This window comes from Drosophila serrata, unplaced genomic scaffold, assembly GCF_035046125.1.
Source record: "Drosophila serrata isolate PLE 108 unplaced genomic scaffold, ASM3504612v1 contig_272, whole genome shotgun sequence".
NCBI lineage: Eukaryota > Metazoa > Arthropoda > Insecta > Diptera > Drosophilidae > Drosophila > Drosophila serrata.
In genome coordinates, this window is record NW_028257170.1 from 4887789 (window position 1) to 4907752 (window position 19964).

A 19964-nucleotide genomic window follows, 5' to 3' on the forward strand; every position below is an offset into this window, starting at 1 on the left:
ACTCTGTGCGATGACTCCTTGTGAATGCATTTCGGAGCGAATTTAAATTGCAAACTTTTACATTGTCTAGGTGGTAGATTATAACCACTTAAATTCTTTTGCATTCATTTATGCAAATTTAGTTAAATGCAAATTAATTACATAACTGACTATAAAAGCTGAAAACGCTGCCAAAATGAAAATGTTTACAAAACGCAACGGCGTACAGCCGCGTCGAGGCTTTAATATAAACACACAAGCGATACAGAAAACGCGGGTAAACGCGAGGTAAGCCTCCAAGCAAAAATTATTTTTGCATCATTAATTTACATTTATATTCAATTAAAGCGCAAACACATTGCCAGGGGTTGGCCAACACCGAGGGGGTTGGGAAAACGGCTTTATGGAGGTGTGTGTGTGTATGTGTGTGTGGAAGGCGCGTGCCGCCGCTGGGCGTGGCACAGAGCAAACACACGACCATCAAAATGTGAGAAAAACAACTTTTTCGAAAAAAAACCCACCACTAAGAATAATATTAACCTTTTTGCGGAATATAAAACAAAATCGGAAAACTAAAAAGAACAGTTTTCTGGACAAAATATCAAATAAAGATTATATATAGTCTATAGGATATAAAAATTACTCCCTTACAGCTTAGCAAACTTCTCACTAAGGGTATAAACTGAAACTCTTAAATGAAATCTAATAAATCTATAAATTTAATATGGAAAGAATTAAATTTTTCCTTGAATTAGGTCAATAAAATAAACAAATATTTTGTTATTGAATTGAAGTCATTGCCTAAAGAAACTGTTCACTCTTTTCATATTTAGATGCATATCTTAGAGATATATTCGTCATATCTCCATAACCATCAGATATTGTCGCACTTCATCATTTAGCCAAGAGGCCCGAGGCGGGATTGCAATCTCTTTCTTTCTCTCTTCAGTCCATAAACTATTTCTATTAATTAACCATTTAAAATACGCATTTGCACACATTTGCCATGGCCACTTAAACTATGTCAACAAACAAAGAGGGGAAAATGGAGCCGGAGCAGAGAGTTTGTCAACTTTTTGACCAGGCCCTGGGAGTACTTAAACAATTATCGAGAAAGTGCATAAAAAATATGCGTGTGTATATATTTGCCTGGATATAAACAGCTCAAATTTCGTGCACTGAGCGCGGTTTTTTGTTTATTTATTTATTTATTTATTCAACCCCTCGTCGTCCATTTCGGCCAACACGATTAATCGATTGCGGTTGATGTTGGCCCTCTCAGAGAGTGTGTGAGTGCAAAATCAGTTTAAGTCCCTTTTTTGCTTTAGCCGGACAGTTGCAGTTATTAAAATTACTTTGCAAAGTGATGCGCATTTATAATAATTTGCATATTAAATTGTTTTCAATGGCAGGACAATGATTTCACCAACAGCAGCAGCAGCAGCAGCGACAATAAAAACAACAACTAATGGAATAGCCTCAAAGACGCAAACAAACAACGGCGAAAAAAATCGAATTAATATTAAAAAGCGTTTAATTTGCCAGCGATTTAAGTGCTGGCAGGAGGCAATGCACGGGGCGTGTCATTATATGTGATATATAATCTGCAATCGTTTGCCATTTTATCCTGCCACTTTTTGTGATCATTAAGCAATTTTTAAATATTATATACATACACATAATGTACATATAATGTGTATACACTTTTCTCTCCTTTTTCTTTTTTTGGGCGAAAACAATACTCGATTGCATAAAAATGGATTTCAATGGGATTATGTGGACAAAACAACAAAATCCCCCGAGAGAAAAGAATTATGCGATGGCTTGGCAAATTGCCAACGATGCGTATACTTAATGAGCTCAGGCCAATCGAGAAGGCACCGGAACGAGCATTAAATTAGACTCTGCAATGGAATTTCATTACGATTCGATTGATCTGAAATGCCATGGAAGCCAGCTTAACCCAACATTCCAATGAACACCCCCCCTTAGCACTCTGATGAAAACTATCACATCTCATTTGCCTAACACTTCTCCTGCTGATCCCTTGATGAAGTTGGCAGGGCAACTTTGCAGCCACAAAAGTTGGGCGGCACCTGGAGGCTATAGGTGGGTGTTCATTCATTCGTTCTAGTTGTGTGTGTGTGTTTGGTTATTCGAATTCAACACTCGAAACTCACTCAAACACTTGGCATAATGCGAGCCTAAAAGCGTGCCAGCCACATTTGTAAACCAATACTTAGCAGAGAGGGGTTGGAAATTATGCAGCCGGAATAGAAATAAAAAGTAAAATGCTGTCACATCCGATTCAAGTGGCAATATCAATAGGCCAGGAGGAGAGAGGTTGTGTCGAAGCAAACGAACACACCTAAAAGAATTTCAATAATTTCCCCAGCAATTCCTGCTGACAAGTTTCGCATTTCTATGGCCATTAACCCTTTTTATGATGCCATCAGTACACACCGCATAGAGCCCTAAAAATACCTGCCCATTTACCAGCCAAAAAATTTAGCATATTTGCCCAGTTTATATGGCAAATAATGCCGAACTGTGCATTTCTAATAGACGAAAGCCAATTTCAGCACTCTCATCATCATCATCTCGGCAGCATCCCGACACCCCGCACCCCCGAAAGAGTCATAAAAATCTAAATTTCAAAGCAACCAGCCAGCCTGCCAAACATCATTGGCAGGACACCGACCCCCCAGTGAGTGGTGGATCAGGAAAGGGGGTTAGCATTCCGAATGACAGAAATTTTCGACACAAGTCATGTGTGCCAGGGTCCAAAGGACGATGGCATTTAAGTGCATCGAGGACAGCTGCACCAGGGACACCTCGGTGACAGGGCCAAGGCATGCAAAAATCTATGCCTTCTATGCCCGTTGATGAGTCCCTTCACTCCTCCCCAATGGCATGGCTCTCCTTTAGGATCCCTTTATGCCTGTCCTGGGGTCTTTGATTCCAAACAGTCACCTGTGTGTGTGTGTGTGCGTGTGTGTGTGTGTGTGTGTGAGGGTTCGTGGCCGGGACAAAGGGACAGCAGCAGCTGCTCGTAAAGTGCAATAATGCCTGAATTTATGCAAGTCGAGTGTAATAAAAATATGCATAATTCTGCAATAAATGATCTTAAGCAAAGCACACAGACACTAAAGGACTTGCCTTATTTTTACACGAACTGATGCATCAGGACAGGCGACAAAAAAGGTGACAATATAGTAAATAGGAAAAGGATATTGGGGATACAATATAAACTAAATAAAAGGATGCAGAATATAAATAAAAACTTGATATTATATTGTTATAATCTATGGAAAATATTTAGGCTTATAAATCGTGTTCTCAATCACGTTCCCTTAACTTTTTACGTTATTTCTTGAAACCTATTAAAGAAATTAAACTTATATTAACATTTACATGTTTATTTTTATTAAATAATCTTGCGTTACATTTTGTATAAAATAAGCCTAATTTACCTTCCCAAATAACCTTCCCACCTTGGATTTTTTCATCATTTTATCTTGGCAAACCCGTGGCCACTTTGGTTTACTTTGTCGGCTGGACTTTTATGTCTTCTTGGCCCGCTGCTATGTTGCTTAAGTGTTATGCACTTGCAGGATACCCCAATCCTGGCACCCTGATGTGCCACCACCATACATACACTCCCTGCCCCTGGCTCATAAAGGGTGAAATCTTTTGGATTACAACGTCGGGGGTAAATATGCAGGCAGGTGGGATGAAGCCAGGATGAAGCCAGGATGAAGCTTATTGCCATGGCCATAACTGGTGTAGCTGGTTTTTGGAGAAACTTAAGCAGTTCACAGGTGTTGCAACGAAATTGCAGTTTATCTAGTCGGCGATAGTTTTTCCAACCCTCCACACCCATTTTCCACCGCACTTGCCACTCCTCTCTTCGGCAGACTTAATGATCTGCGGCATATGTTGCGGGTCATGGAGGAGATGGCTTTTTCAGAAGGTAGGCAGGGGAGGGTGGTATCCCAGAGACTGGTCAGAATGGAGCGGGCAGGAAATTAAGTTTCTGTGCTGTTGTATTGCGTAAATGGCTTTTTAGTTCCCACGGAAGTGAGTTGCATAAATTTCGCTCTAGTTTTCACAGTTTTCCACAACTGCTTTCTTCTTTGGCCATTCCCTAAAAGCGCGTGTAAAAGCCATGAAATCGAAATCGAAAAAGGAAAACGAAGCGAAAACTAGCAAACGGAGATGATTGACGAAAATGCGGGCAACGGGCAAGGGACAGAGGAACGAGAGTATCGGGTATTGCGGATTTTAGGGAGAAATGCTAACTGGAGCAAAGCATAAATCTTCATTGGAGTTTGGAGAGCCGTCGAGTCATGCCGATGGATGGTATGGATGGTGCTCCCTTCCCTTCCCTTCCCTTCCCTCCCCTTTCCCCACTCTCTACCGCTTTGACTGTGCAACGAGACGTAAGCAGCTCCCACACACCCATCGACTCCCACCCACTTCCGTCCATCGCTGAGGCGTAGAACAAAGGCCATTATGTACAGGTGCTGCTCGTCCAAAAGTGCCAAAACAAAGCAGACGCACTCACTCACACGCACATACCTCCCACCCACCAAGGCACACCTACCCCTCACGCACACACACTCACACACACAAGGGCCAGGACGCAGACACATTGATTAATGAATTAATGAGGTAAACTTTGCACCTCAATGACAGAAAAGGCAATGGAAGGTGCTTCTCCTTCCAGGTTCCCAGAAGGCAGTCCTGCTTTTAATGCCCCCGTCACGTCACGTTATGTTACGTTTAGCGCAGCGTTACGTTGTTTTGGCCCGTCTCTGATTTTGCCTTGCTAATGTATAGGTTCAGAAGGTCACTATACAATAGCGTACGAAACAAGAGCGGCTGGCAAACAGCACCTTGTCAGCTGGCAAAACTTCTAGCGCCCACAAGTAGGCAATGAAAATGTAGAACATAGATAACAGGGTATATTAGAGAGGAAACAGGGATCAAGGAATCAAGGATCAAACCCTATAATTAGCTTAAATTTGTAAGAAATTAATAAGGATTATTAATCGATAAATCTTCTAATTAAAAGTAAAGGTAATTAATCGTAATTGCAATAAATAAAAAAATCAAGTCAAATGAAATCAATTTCCATTCAAGAAGCTTTTTTCCACAATTTTAGCTAGATTAATAACGATTTCATATTTAATTACCTAAACCTAATATTTAACTTCCCCGAAACCTGATGACTCACTAAAGATTAAACAAATCCCTTAGAATTTACTTAGGAAAGATGAAATCAAAGTCACCCTAATAACTAAGCAAATCTTTCCCCTATTTTTCCTCACATTTCTCAAGGTGCTGTAATGATAGATATTTCCCCGGAAAATGGGGAATAAACGAAAATGCCACATGATTTGTAAAAACCCGTTTGTCATCAAGCTGACGAAAAATCGTGGCATTTCGCACTGTGATTTACATGAGCTGGCTCATTCCTCACGTGTCCATCTCCATCTCCATCTGGGCTCGTCTCCCCTGCTCCAGCATCCGTATCCTGCAAAAAGGGGGCGTGCTCCAAGTCGACGTCAATGCTGCTACTGACACGTGATAAAACGCTGCTCACCAACGAACCCTCCTCCGAAAACCTGGAGCCAGCCAGGGGCAGCGGTACGTTGTAGGTGAGCATGGGGCACATGGCATTAACATTTACATGGCACACGCACACACATCCTCACGGACTCCGGACCCCGTACCCCGGACTCCGGACTACGACGACGAAGTGCAGAGGGCAGGAGCCAAGGGGAAGAAACAACAACTAAAACTTTGGCAATTCTTTTGTGCAAAGAACAGCGCACACACATGCATCCCCTGCTTCCAGCCATCCACAAAGGTGGTAATGTGCGGTCCAGGATGGACCAGGACCGGGGTGCCGCCTCAAGGAAGTACGGAAACTCTGCTGCGATCCCGGCCTGGGGTCGGACGTTGCCATTAACGTTTCTATTGTGAGCTTTTGGCCTTAGCGAAATAAATAAAATTCGACAGTTGCGATGGACATCTTCAGACACCTCCGCACAAAGCCCAGGGCCCATCCCCCGAGTCAACGAAGTGAAAACTTAGGCACTGCAAGAAAACTAGAGTTTTTGCATAAATATTTAAATAGTTTTTGAATAGTTTTTGGATTTAATTATTCAGTAAGAAAAAGCAATGTTTAAAAATTCAACAAATTAATCTCCCATTCTTATTTGTTTCAGTTAAAATTATTCAATTCCAAAGATTTTAGATCCTGTTTCAAATATTTCAAAGATCCTTATCATGTACCTTTCATTGTCTAATATGTTCTTTTATTTTCAAGAGAATATCCTGTCGTTTAAGCTTAAATATTTATTTTTCCCAGTGATGCAAAAAGTTTGTGGTTTTCAAATTTCGCACAGACGAGCCGGGGGCTCCTGGCGAATTCCAGGAAGAGCTGGCAGAAGGCTGGGCGAGACCGGGTGAGACCGGGAACCGACACCTACCAGTTGGTGCTGCCACTGCTCAGCGTATTTATCTATTCATGCTCGCAAAAAGCAATTCGAACGGGAGCCGGAGCAGGAGCGGCCTCGGGGATTGGGATGAGGTGGTTGGTGATGCGGAGGCCAGGACAAACTTCAATGCAGCTAACGATGTAGGGACAACAACAGAAATAGAACTGCAGATGGAGTTGGACCCACTGCTAGAGATGGAGATGGAGATGGTGATGGCGATGGAGATGGAGCTGCGTTTGCTGGCAATGGACTGCAGTGTAAGTTGATTCCGTGATTTCGAAGGGGGCCAAAGTTTTGTGGGCCTCGTCCTTCCCCGGTTGCATTTTGAGCTTTTATTATGTTTTTTGGGCAACCGCCTGCCCTTCGAATGGAAGCTGTGCAGGAGTTTGGGTGGCACAGAGCACCGAAAAAGAAGAAAAGTGTAGACTTTTTAGTGTTTTACACAAAAGTGCCGGCATGGACACGACCGAGAGGTCGAGGATCGAGTCCTGGCCCGGATTGGGTGACTGGCTGCGGGCGGGATCGGGTTCCTGGACGAATGGTTAGACGCTTGGCTGGCTACAAACAAATAGACAGACAGGCAGACAGAGGGAATCGAGTCTGCGAAGCGTTTGCAACATGTATTAGATTGGCAGTTGGGGATTTACTTGTAAAATGCAAATGCAATGAATGTACAATTTAGAAATTTTTACACCGAGAAATACTAGACTCGATGGAACCGTCATTGCACCATTGCAGCTAGGGGAAGAAGCGGCCAGGCCAGAACTCGTCGAGGATGTGTTTCCCATGCCTTCCTTCCGTCCTTCCTCCTTTCGAGCTGCACAACAGATATGGGGAGGGGCCAGGGACAGGATGGGGACTGGGCGTCCGGGTCTCGAGTCCTGGGCGTCAGTCTGTTTTCGGTGCTCATTTGAAATGCAAGCCGTTGTTTTGTCTGAATGACTCGTAATCTATGCTAATGAAATTGTTTTTGGTTTCGGTTTTTAAAACAAATTTTAACCCCACAGCAAACTGGCAAAAACTTTCCGCATAACAACAAAAATTGCAGCAGAAGGAGCAGCAGCAGCAGCGAATGGCGAAGGGTGCCAAGATAAATAAACAAAATGTGTGTGTGTGGCCCCGAATTGAAAAGCAAGTGTAATGTACTTGAAGATAACACAATTACGTTTCGTGCCCTCAGATACTCATCGCAATGAAATCAAGAAGTTCTTCTTTCACTTTGGGCGGCAAAGAAAGGCATTTCTGACAGGATATATTTATGTTACAAGGAGGTAACCTTCCTTAATATATTCAACTTGGAAGAAGATTTAAATAAATACATGGGAAAAGGTATTCTAGTCTTCCAAAATTACTTCCTTTGCATATAACCTACTTAAATCATATTACTATCAAGTACAACGATCGATCAAGTCCTTGAGCAAAGTCCTTTGCTAATTTGGTAAGCAGGCCGATCAATAGCTGTGTGTGGCCTGCGGTTCGTAGTGTGAACCAGCTTCCAGTCTACTTAATTCGTTTACCAAAATGCCGAAACACATTTTGCGTTGTCAGGACGAGCGAGAGGAGACTTTTATTGCAACCGCAACAAGCTTACATGCCATTCAGCCGCACAAAGCGATACTTGCCACAGCTGCAATAAACTCTCTGGCTGCAGTTGCAAGTTTCAACTATAAACCGAATTGCACATGCATATGAACATGCCGGCACACACACACACACACCAGTGCCTATGTGAGTGTGTGTTTATTGAGGAATTCATCAAAATCGCCAAGGCAACTCGAATTTTCATCGGATATTTGGGAAAACTTGTTACTACTACTACGCCCACAGGCTCCCAAGGCTACATTGGCTTGGGCACTCGGAAAAATATGCTATATGCTCCATAAAGTTCACAAAATTTATAATTTATGTAAATAAAACAATTTATTCTTGGAATAAATTATTCTGTCAAACTGAAGTTATATTTTAATAATTCAAAGTCTTAGTTATGTCTTTGAAGCAGATATAAATCCTATTTGAAGAGTTTTCTTTTATATTTTAGTAACTTGATTAAATAAATAAATTCAAGTAATTCAAGTAATTGATTTAAGTAGTAATTTATAAACTAATATTTTAAATTTTCAATATTTTGAAACCAAATTCTAAATCCCTCTGTATTCTTTTAGTTAAATTTTCCCATTATCTGTTTGTGTTAATAAAAAGGAAACCGATTTAATAGTCTAATCGGGTTGCTAAAATTCCAAGGCTTCTTTAACATTGTTATCCGAGTGCATCCTTAACCCTTGAGTGGTCGGCCAGCCACTTGGCCGCCTCTCCCTGCAGCAGCCAGGAGGAGTTAAGGAGTTAAGGAGTCCAGGCGCAGGACGCGCGTCGCATGTGGCGTTGTTGATTACATTGTTGTGGCTGGCTGGCTGGCGTTGTTGTTGGATGTTGTGTTGTCTGCGGCATTATTACAGTTGTTATTGTCGTCGGCGGATGCCAGCTCCTCCTGGCTCCTGGCTCCTGGCCGCAATATAAGGAATTCCCAAAACTTTTCCCCACAAAAATTTCAGCGCACTTGACGATGACGACGACGACTTCCGGCTGCAACTTGCCGAGCCCTGATGTCTGGTGTTGATGCTTTTATTTATGGCCTGCCCGCAGCTTCCATAACTCCCGGCCGGCAGGCTCTCTCTCCGGTGAAGCGTCTATAGTTGTATTTCCCCCTGCCCAGCATCCGGAAGGATGTGAGGTACACGGATTGGGATTCGCATTCGGATTTGGACTCGAACTCGGACTAGGATTCCTGCCTCACAACTTAAATACGGCGCCCCGGGGGCCTCGACGTTTGAATGCGAGCTTGAAAGTTCCGCCGCGACTTTGGCCGCACCCCCCGCGCCTGACGCAACGTAACATTACAGTGATTACGCCCTGTAAAACTTACGCTCTTATTGTAAGCTGGCCGGGGGTTTGCCATCCCTTGGGTTCGAGTTTTACACTCAGAAAAACAAGCTAACTTTGACACGCTTACCTTGCAGTTTCCAATTTGCCATTGAATCATTATGAATTGATCCATTTTGGCCATACAAATTCCGTTTTGATTGAACTTAAAAAGCTTCCACGAACATTCTAGATTCTTCACAATTATCTAAAGCACAAAACCTAACGGTGAAGTCTGTGTCGTCGACAACCCGTAAAGGTGAAGGTGAAGGGTTAGGGGGAGAAGGTATAGATCTTCACTTACTCTGTTTGCGGCGGGAAGTCCGATAGCTCTCTCTCGCTCTCTCTTGATGAAATTCGCAAAGGTATACGCAGAATATAAATTTACAGATCACAGGAAATGAAATGCACAAAGACACCGAAAAATGCAGGCCAGAGAAAATATGTGTGTTGTTAAACAAAACATAAATACAAGATAAATAAACTAAACACTAAAGCGAGACGGAAACTAGCGGGACTTCGTTGAAAACACTGGCACTTTTCGGTTTCACTTGTACATTTCATTTCTCTTTAATCAAAAAAAGTCTAATGCTTAGATTTTCATACATTGATCGATTCCGAACCCTCCGGAGGGTTGGTTTTTCATTACGGTTCGCAAAATCCGTGAATATCACGCCGATATTTATTTTTTCGCACTTTTTTCACTCGCGCAGCACCTTTTGCGACCGAACAATGTGATTAATGCAGACAAATTGCGGGACAATGATGGAATATTGGAATGCAGTGAGAGAAATATTGGAATGCAATGAGAGAACCTTAATAGAGAGGCGGCACGGTCCAGAGAGCGACACTCTCTTCCAGCTAGTGGCTGATATTGGAAAACGGTGGCTGGCACCTGAAAGCTTTGCGGCCAATATGCCGAATATTAAATCGATCATAACTAAGGCAAAAATGCATTAATTTAAGATCGAAAAGCTTTTCTATGTTAGTTTTTAGTATGTTTATAAATATACATACTCAATTTTAAAATTAAAGAATCTCAAAAATTTGGGCAATTTTTGACAATTTAGACAATGTAAAAGTTTAAAAAAATTAAACAACAACAAAAATGAATAAAAAGACTGTGCTGTTGATGCTGATCACGAATATATGTTATGACTTATAGGGTCGGAAATGACTGCGTCATTGTTTTGGAAGCTTCTGACTGACTACAGAGGTGTAATAATTCCACTAAATAATTAACAACTTCAGAATTATTAAATATAAACAAATTTTCCCCAAGTGTATATCCTTTAAGTATATATGTGTCGAACTTTGTGAATTGCAAGTGCGAAAACTTGAAGGGAAAACTTCAAATGCGCAAGTTGCAAAACACAGAGCCAGCGAGGGGGACAAGGATGGTACTCCTCCCAGGACCACTATATTCCCAGCTAGCAACTTTCAGCTACAACCTGCATTACCAAATCAAGCAGAGCACGTAATGAATCAGTCACAGCGATTAACTTTTACAGCAGCATCGGGAGGACGAATTGCAACTGACGGAGGACCTCGACGACGATGGGAGGCGACAAAGTCAACGGGGTTGAGTCCCTGATCTTTGGGATAAAGCTTATAACCTGTTCTCTATTTACTTGAAAACTCTTTTAATAAATATTTAATATTGATTTAAATATTTTAATGCTACATTATTTATTCACTGCCAATTTAAACCATTTTAGCCTTGTAATATTAGATACAAAAAAAAACTGCTGATTAACCTTTTTACAAACATGTACAAAAAATTACTCGCTTCAATTATTGTTAAATAGTTTCATTTATTAGTAAAAATATAATTGTATTTGATTTGTATATTTAAGTATATTGTTTGTATAATTTTAATTAACAAATATTGCAGCAAATTTCATCTACTAAATTATGGATTACGTTACGTATGCTTCATACGTTTACACGGATGTTTATTTTCGCTTCGTTGTCTGCGTGTTCCTCCTCCGGGACCCGATCCCACCTGTCTCACTAATTCTGTATGAGTGTGTGTGTGTGTGTACGCTGACTTACAATTAACGAAAAAATTCAACAACAAGTTACGGCGAACAAAAACAAGGCTTTCCGCCACGGAGTTACAAAAAGTACACACGTATTGAGTACGTATATATCTACTACGTCCTTGCACTGAGTATGTGGCGTACGGATTACGACTCACGGTTTACGGATTACGGTTCACGGCTTACGTCTGACGGCTTTCGGGTTCGGGCTCGCGGCTCACGGCTCACGGCTGGCGGATTACGGACTCCGGCTAACCGCTTACATGAGGCGACAGCCCTCGCGCTCACCGCTGCCGCTCTGCCTTGGCAGCTGGCGCTGCGTGGGCGTGGACTGGGCGGAGGAGCCGCTGACCATCGTGGCGTTCCCATTCGATTCGAGACTGGCGTGCCGTGTGAGTCGCTGTTGATTTGGCCGCAGGTCGCCGGTGGTTACCGTCCACTGGTTGCCATTCGCCTGCTGGGATTTTGGCACAAAATCTACCTCCTCGTCCTCGAGCTCATGGATTCCCGCCGCCCCATCCACTCCCTGTTCGTTAGCCGTGCCGACGTCTTGAAGAGGCGTGTTAGCTGCATCTCCCAACGACTGAATGTACTGCTCCAACAGATAGACGTGCGGCTGCAAGGTGAGCACGAATCCCCGGTACAGAGAACCGCTGTGATCGAAGGTGCTCTGGCTGAGCTGCTTCAATGCTGTCTCCGTCCGCCGGCAGGTGTGCACCGATTCGCTACGGATAATCCCATTGACGATCCGCGATATGGAGGCAGCATCCTGTAGCAGGATTGACAACACAAGGGCATAGTCCGTGCAATTGGCCTCGTTGAAGAGCTGTAGCAAATAACGCAGCTTAATGGACAGCTTCGCAGGCAGTGGATCCACGGCCAAGTCATCCTCGGAGGCTGGCAGGGAGTACAATCGACGGTAGCGGAAGTTATCGAATGACAATTGCGATCCGGAACGCGTCTTCAGGACGGGCAGCGAACTGGGCTGCTGCTGCTCTTCCGCCTCCTCCTCCTTGATGATCGGCTGAAGCTGCGGCGACTGAGTGGCTGCACCGTTTGGCGTGGCCAGGCTAAAGTAGCCAGACTCCGAGGTCTGCGAGGAGGATGCGCCACCACCTGTCTGCCGGTGGCTAACGCGCAGCTGAGCAAAGTCATCCTTTGCTGGCGGAGGAAATGGACTGGGCAGTTGGAGCTCCGCGTGCAGTGCCAGCAGAGCACCGGCAAAATCGTCTAGTTTGGCCGCCTTCTCTGCTTCTTGCGACAGCCACGTGACCATATGGAAGTCCAGGTAGGCGCACATATAGCCCAGATCCATCAGTTTGTGGTTCTGCAGTAATTGACGGGCATGGCGCTGGAGGATCAGATCGATGCAAAATGTCTCTCGCTGCTTCGTGGACCGACGACGCACAACCGTGGGTGGGCCGGAACTACTTGATTCCGCCACAGGCGGCACTCCGGCTGCTGCCAATGCCTGCTTGTCTTTGGGCAGATTGCTGGTTACAGTGGTGGAGAAACTGCGCTCACGGGCGATGGGACCTAGGACCATGTTGAAGGCATCCGCATTCTGGTTCACCTGCTGTTGCGTGTTCACCTGCGGCGGCGGAGCAATCTTGACATTCACCACCATTGAGGAGCGCGGCGAGTCGATCTCGTTCGGGTCGATGGCCTTCAGGAAGCGGATCAAGTCCTTGGCTAGCTCCCACTTGCGCTGTTGCAGCGCAATGTCCAGCAGCATGGTTGCATATTGCTTACTCACCACCGAAGGCTCCAAGTTTTGCAGTATAATCAAGTAACTGGCAGCGGTGTCCAGCTGCTCCGACTGCAGGCACAACTGGAACAGCTCCTTCGGCTTACCGGCCATGGAGAAGAGGTACGGCCACAGGGCAATCTCCGTTTTGCGGGCGCACTGCACTATGGTCTCCAGGTAGACGGGAAACTCACGTATAAAGTCCAGGATGCTGGGTAATTGGGCATCCGGAATCGGTTGCTTGCTGGTGGCCTCCTCTTCCAGTACCTCGTGCAGAAGCAACTCCAAAGCGTGTGGGAAGTAAGGGAGCGAACGACACGACTGCGCAATCTCCCACGCCGAATATCCGAGATTCCGTTTGATCAACTGACGCAGCACCTTGTGCAGGTAGATCTGCGACTTGCGTTCCATCGTGGCAAACGGCAGAGAAAAATGGGAGCCCGCCTCGTTGGCGTACAGCGTGCTCTCGTTCTCCACTCCCAGCACAATCACGTTGTCGAAGAGCACGACCAGTGGATAGAGCTTCAGCGGAAAGCCCAACATGATACGCTTGGACATGAAGCTGTGCAACCGCTGAGCGCCGCCCTGCTCTCCCTCGCGTCGCTCTCTGCCCGGCGGCAAGATGGGCAGCCACACACGCATGCCATGGGCTCCAGAGTACAGCCAGAGGCAGTCGCGCATCGCACATCGCTCCAGGGAGTGAGACAGCCAAAAGACTTCCACGCAGCTTGCCAGACATGTGGCCAGTAAGGTGTTGGGAACCTGTTCGCCGGCGTCGCGCTGAATCATCAGGATGCGTCCGCACACGTTCACAATTATCGTCTCCGCCTGTTCTGCACCCGCCGCCAGGTGCTGTCCCGGAGGCTTCAGCTCATTCTTAAGGTTGGTGACCGTCAGGCTCACAATACATGCAGGATGGATACAGATACTCTTTACGTCCAGCTCGTAGGCGCACTCGATGTCCAGGGCGTAGGCCGATTTCTTGGTCATATTGAACAAACTCACAATTCCATCTGCCGTAAGCACGATCAACTGGTGCCGGAAGGAGTTCAGACTGATCACCGGAGCCCGAACCTGCAACTTGTGTCCAAACTGGTTGTCCAGCTTGCACTCCGCCGGATAGCAGCGCAGCTCGTCCGTGCGATCCAGCAGTGAGTAGCAGCCCATCACCACGAAGCCTTGCCACCAAAGCAGGCCACCGGAGACGACGAAATCCTTCTCCTGCGACTCGTTGCCAAAGAGTTTCCAGCGACGATTCACCAGTGAATAGTGGGCCAGTCCAGTCCGACCAGCCACTGCCAGATGAAGTCCGTCAGCATCAATTGCTGCATACCGAATGGGCCAGTTGGTGGCCGCATAGTTCAGCGGCAGCTGTAGAACGGTCCAGTACTTGCTTTCCGTGAGAATGCTGCCCGTGTGCGGGCTCTGCTTCAGCTCTAAGCAGTCGCCATCGCTATCCGCCGCTGCCTGATCCGTGCCCACGCCGCTTGAGGGGAATGTGGACTGACTGCCGGCATATGTCCGTTCCAGATTGTTGCCTTGGTTAAGGTACAGGCAATCGTCGCCCTGCAGTAGGATGTGCGGGTTGGTGGTCATGCAGGGGTTCATGCTCAGTGCGCTTTTCAGGAACTGCAGCTGCAGTACGTTACTCTGCTCCTTGTCTCGGTCGCCCTGCAACTGCTGCGTAAGCATAAACAGCTGATAGCCCTCGGTAGACCACTCCAGGCGACGCAGCTTGAGCGGATTCTGTCGTAAAAGATCCACGTTTAGACCAAAATCCCAGCTCAAAGTGGACATCAGCAGGGCTCCGAATGTGCTCCACAGCGACAGACCGCCATTCGTCCAGCTCACGGCCAATACACAGCCGTCGGGGCTCCATTTCAACTCGTTGACTGCCCCCAAGCTGCCGGGCAACACGTTCTCCGTGAGCATTAGGCGGTGCGAAAATTCCAGTCCACCGGTGGCATCGTCAATTGCATATACATTCACGCCGGAACTCTCCTGACCATAGGCCAGCAGCCGGAACTTGTGGTTAACGCTACACACGCTGGCATCCTCCACGTCAGGCACCCAAAAGCCATGCATGTGATCCGTTTCGAACTTCAGGTGGTTGGCAATTAGAAAGGCGGCCCGCCGATCGCTGAATACGGCCGCACAGCCACCAATGAATGGCGAGTATTCCAGCGATGCGATGTAGGAGTCTCGGCTTAAGGGTGGCACATTCCGGGCGGAGCCTTGCTGCGCCTGCTGCTGCTGCACGTAGAAGGGAATGTCTCGCAGCTTGATGGCAGCCAGGGCGGGTACCTCCAGTTCGTTTTCAGCCAGCTCCAGCTGCGCCCACTGCAGCCGCAGCAGCTCGCACGACTGCGTGGCCAGGAGCAGTTCGCTCAGGCTGATGCAGCATACAGTGGTGATGACGGAGCCCAGCGTTACGCTGCACAACTCGCGCAGGCTCAGACGCGGGATGTTCTCCTTGATGAACAACTCGGCGGAGTCCCGCTTCAGGCTCGCGGCTGGCGGATCCACCTGAAGCAGGATTCCGCTGCCATTGGCGTCGAAATCCAGCTGGTAAAGAAGCAGGGCGCCGCCGGCGCTTAGCACGGCCAGTTGCCGGGAGTCCGGCTTCCATACGATCAGCTGGTTGGAGCCATACTGCCGCAGAGAGTCCTCGGATCGGCGGAAATAGGCGATGGGGATGAGAGGGTTTGCGTACCAAATTCCCAGGAAGTCATCGCCAACGGCGGCCACGAGTATCTTGACGGCGTCGCAGCAAATGTGCCGGATGCAGGCGCCCTCTCCGGGCAGCGCAAGACCAACCCGCTTGGGCCAGCCCACGGGAAAGTACATCCTCCTCCTCCGTGTTTGTTAGGTCACTGTGCAAACGGAAAACAGCGGTTAGCGATTGCGGAAAAGTGCTGCGGAGCGCGGGTGCATTTACATGGTGTGGGTCAAGCTCCCTTTTACATGTCCTCCGTCGACTAATTAGCACTTTTATAAAAACATTACACGGCACAACAAAAATTTATTTGCGATTTACGCGTATACAAGTATCAGTGTTGGTCAACGGTCTCAAAATCTCAGCTGTTTGCATACCGCCACTTTGCAGTACTGAATCTGCTCAGACGTTTCCGCATACCAACGATAGTGTTGGATAGTGCTGATAAATCACAGCTGTGCGTTTTGCAGAATTGATTCTCGACCGAAATTAGCCGGCTTTGTAAAATAAATAGAATTTTAAATATATTTACAAAATGACTGCATTCGAGGGTAAGTTAAAAACAATATTAAAGGCTCTTTGTCTCAGTTAAACCATTTCCTACAGAGTTCGGCGTGCTCCCGGAGCTGGGAAAAGCCACTGACGAATCGGATTGGACGTAAGGAATGAGCAATCTTTGCTTCCTTTACTTATAAATAACTTTTTCAACTTGCAGCCTTCCCACTGATGTCCAGGCAGAGGCCATTCCCCTGATCCTGGGCGGCGGTGATGTGTTGATGGCCGCGGAGACTGGTTCGGGAAAGACGGGCGCCTTCTGTCTTCCCATTCTGCAGATTGTTTGGGAGACGTTGCGTGACATCGAGGAGGGGAAAGGTGGCAAGGGCGGCGGCGGGGGAGCGGCTGGTTCAGTGGCTCCTTGGACCATGTCCTTTTATGATCGTGGTAACGCTTTGGCCGTCACACCCGATGGTTTGCGCTGCCAGTCGCGAGAGTTCAAGGAATGGCACGGATGCCGCGCCACTACCGGAGTCCGCGGCCGGGGCAAGTTCTACTACGAGGCCACAGTCACAGACGAGGGCCTGTGCCGCGTTGGCTGGTCCACGCAGCAAGCGAACCTCGATCTGGGCACCTGCCGCATGGGCTTCGGATTCGGCGGCACCGGCAAGAAGTCTAACAACCGCCAGTTTGATGACTACGGCGGGGCCTTCGGAAAGGCCGACGTCATCGGTTGCCTGTTGGACTTGGAGCGTCTGGAGGTCAGCTTCACCAAGAACGGTCAGAGCCTGGGTGTGGCCTTCCGCATACCGGATAACCTCGCCAAGGAAACATTCTACCCAGCCGTGGTCCTCAAAAACGCCGAAATGCTGTTCAACTTTGGCAAGACTGAGCTCAAGTACCCGCCGGGCAACGGATTCGTGGCCGTCTGCCAGGCTGGAGCGGAGCACAGCAAAGCCAATCCGCTGGCTAGTCCGACAGCCAGCGCCGTCTCCGCCACTCCGGCGCCCAATGCTCCCCAGGCCATCATCATTGAACCCAGCCGAGAACTGGCCGAGCAGACCTACAACCAGATCGAAAAGTTCAAGTACCATCTGAGCAATCCCGAGGTTAATTCGGTGCTCCTTATCGGAGGTGTGCGTCTGGAGGAGCAAAAGAGTCAGCTGATGCAGGGCGCCCACATTGTAGTTGGCACGCCAGGACGCTTGGAGGAGATGATCAACAGCGGCCTAGTGCTCCTAACCCATTGCCGCTTCTTCGTGCTGGACGAGGCAGACGGCCTGCTTAAGAGTGGCTACACGGAGCTGATCAACCGCCTTCACAAGCAGATACCCAAGATCACGACGGACGGACGCCGTTTGCAGATGATCGTCTGTTCGGCCACACTGCACGACTTCGAGGTGAAGAAGATGGCCGAGCGCCTTATGCACTTCCCCACTTGGGTGGACCTCAAGGGCGAAGATGCCGTCCCGGAGACGGTGCACCATGTGGTATGCCTGGTTGACCCGAAGGCGGATACCCGCTGGCAGTCGCTGCGCCAAGCCATCCCCACCGATGGCATTCACGACCGAGATAACGTCCATCCCGATAATCAATCAGAGGAGACATATTCCCAGGCGGTGAAACTGCTAAAGGGAGAGTACTGCATCCACGCCATAGATAAGCACAAGATGGACCGTGCCCTCATCTTCTGCCGCACCAAGCAGGATTGCGATAATCTGGAGAAGTATTTCCGGCAGCGCGGCGGCCAGCGCTACTCGTGCGTCTGCCTCCACGGCGACCGGAAGCCACAGGAGCGCAAGCAGAACCTGGAGATGTTCAAGCGTCAGCAGGTCAAGTTCCTTATCTGCACAGATGTGGCGGCTCGTGGTCTGGATATCACCGGCTTGCCCTTCAGTGAGTTATTAATTTACTTAAATGAGAATCATTAAGAATATACTTTATACCGTTTCCATCTACCACTCCCCAGTGATCAACGTGACGTTGCCCGACGACAAGGCCAACTACGTGCATCGCATTGGACGCGTGGGCCGAGCCGAGCGCATGGGTCTGGCCATCAGCCTGGTGTCCACGGTGCCGGAAAAGGTCTGGTATCACGGCGAGTGGTGCAAGACCCGCGGCCGCAATTGTTACAACACCAACCTGACCAATGTCCGCGGCTGCTGCATCTGGTACAACGAGCCGAACTTGTTGGCCGAGGTTGAGGACCACCTGAACATCACCATCCAGCAGGTGGACAGCGCCATGGACGTGCCCGTCAATGACTTTGATGGCAAGGTGGTGTACGGCCAGAAGAACCTCAGCATGGGGAGCGGCTACGAGGACCATGTGGAGCAGCTGGTGCCCACCGTTCGCAAACTAACCGATCTGGAGTTGCAATCACAATCTTTATTTTTGAAACGCCTTAAAGTCTAGAGCGGATCTGGAGCGGTTTTTGTTTGCTAAGCAAAGAGAGGAGAGGATAGGACAGGGTGTGGCGTGGGATGAGGCGACTGCATGACCAACTCATGCGGGAATACTTTTGCGGCGAACACACACACACACACACATAAATAAGTAGGAAGGCGGAGCGTATGCTCCAGAGAATGCACGTTACGAGTAAACATTCAATTAAACTAACATTAAAATCTTCCATCTAAAGAGTATACAGCCTCGGGCGGGAGCTGGAGCTAGAGTCACTCTTCCTCCTCCTCTTCCTCGTCCTCCTCGTGAAACTCGGTGCGCATCTGCTGTAGCTGTCTGAGTTGTTGACACAGCTGGTTGCCGAAGGATTCCACGTAGCGGGGGCTTATCTTGTCTAGCAGTGCATAGGGTGTTTCGAAGATCTCCTCCTCCTCGTCGTCGTCGTCACCTCCGCCCTGGATGTCGCTGTTGCTCCCTCCTCCATTGCGGAGAAGAGCAGAGATCCGCTTGTCCTCGTCTATGGTATCGTACTGGGAAGAGACGATCTTGAAGCCGCGACTGGTCACCTGCACGCAGCAGGTGGCACTCTCGATGGTGCGAATGTTGAGGAAGATCTGCGTGGCATCGCTGGCCAGCTTCGAGGAGATGCAGATTTCGGCGACGTGCGCCTTCACATCGTTGATGATGGCGTTGGCCTCGTCCACGCAGTTGAACGGCTGCTCCTCGTCGGACTCCACGCTGGCTTTCGGCTCGCCCATCGTTCCACAGGCGCCACGGAGTGCTTCGGCTCACGTTTTAATTGAGTCCCAGACGATTTCCTTGATTTTTTACAGGCGCAACATGTCTTTTCTTCTCCATATGTGACAGCCAGTGTTGTCAGTTTAGCTTTTTTTCGGGGTAGATCTGGCGTATTTGTAAAAACACATACAACTATTAAATACCAACATGCATATGTATGCTGAAAATATAACTTATTTTAATGTTCATTCAAAGAATATTACGAAATCTACGAATTAATGATGAATTTAACTAAATTAAAAACATTAAGAATGTTATAATGTATGGTATCTTGTATTTGAGTGCAGCTTGTTTTTAAGGTATATTTATACCCTAGCAGGGCATCATAATTTAAGTTCGAATGAAACTTTGCCGTTAGG

The 19964-nt window shown here is 47.5% G+C and overlaps 3 protein-coding genes and 1 long non-coding RNA gene across 4 annotated transcripts in view; 1 reads left to right on the forward strand and 3 right to left on the reverse strand.

The window, feature by feature from the left end:
- LOC110179847 (uncharacterized) overlaps window positions 1–10406 on the reverse strand; it is a 118539-nt gene extending 108133 nt beyond the window's left edge. Inside the window, exon 1 of the long non-coding RNA XR_015272014.1 lies at window positions 9709–10406. This is a non-coding gene — a long non-coding RNA (uncharacterized LOC110179847). The remainder of the gene's footprint in view (window positions 1–9708) is intronic.
- A 792-nt stretch (window positions 10407–11198) lies between these two features.
- Window positions 11199–16303, reverse strand: Rich (Guanine nucleotide exchange factor subunit Rich). Its single transcript, XM_020947432.2, has 2 exons — window positions 16132–16303; window positions 11199–16066 (listed from the first exon to the last, which is right to left on the reverse strand). Exon 2 carries the CDS (start codon window positions 16038–16040, stop codon window positions 11706–11708), a length of 4335 nt encoding a protein of 1444 aa, XP_020803091.2. The 5' UTR covers window positions 16041–16066; window positions 16132–16303; the 3' UTR covers window positions 11199–11705.
- Ddx1 (ATP-dependent RNA helicase Ddx1) lies at window positions 16296–19679 on the forward strand. Its single transcript, XM_020947419.2, has 4 exons — window positions 16296–16460; window positions 16516–16567; window positions 16625–18300; window positions 18374–19679. The coding sequence occupies exons 1-4, from the start codon at window positions 16445–16447 to the stop codon at window positions 18817–18819; spliced, it is 2190 nt and encodes a 729-aa protein (XP_020803078.1). The 5' UTR covers window positions 16296–16444; the 3' UTR covers window positions 18820–19679.
- On the reverse strand, window positions 18773–19565 carry LOC110179834 (GSK3-beta interaction protein). The gene has a single exon (XM_020947442.2). It carries the CDS (start codon window positions 19563–19565, stop codon window positions 19080–19082), a length of 486 nt encoding a protein of 161 aa, XP_020803101.2. The 3' UTR covers window positions 18773–19079.
- Window positions 19680–19964: the final 285 nt, after the last annotated feature.

Coding starts and splice junctions, on each gene's coding strand:
- Rich (XM_020947432.2), bottom strand. CDS start 16,040: ATGTACTTTCCCGTGGGCTGGCCCAAGCGGGTTGGTCTTGCGCTGCCC.
- Ddx1 (XM_020947419.2), top strand. Junction 16,568..16,624: donor ACTGACGAATCGGATTGGAC/GTAAGGAATGAG, acceptor TTCAACTTGCAG/CCTTCCCACTGATGTCCAGG. Junction 18,301..18,373: donor TATCACCGGCTTGCCCTTCA/GTGAGTTATTAA, acceptor ACCACTCCCCAG/TGATCAACGTGACGTTGCCC.
- LOC110179834 (XM_020947442.2), bottom strand. CDS start 19,565: ATGGGCGAGCCGAAAGCCAGCGTGGAGTCCGACGAGGAGCAGCCGTTC.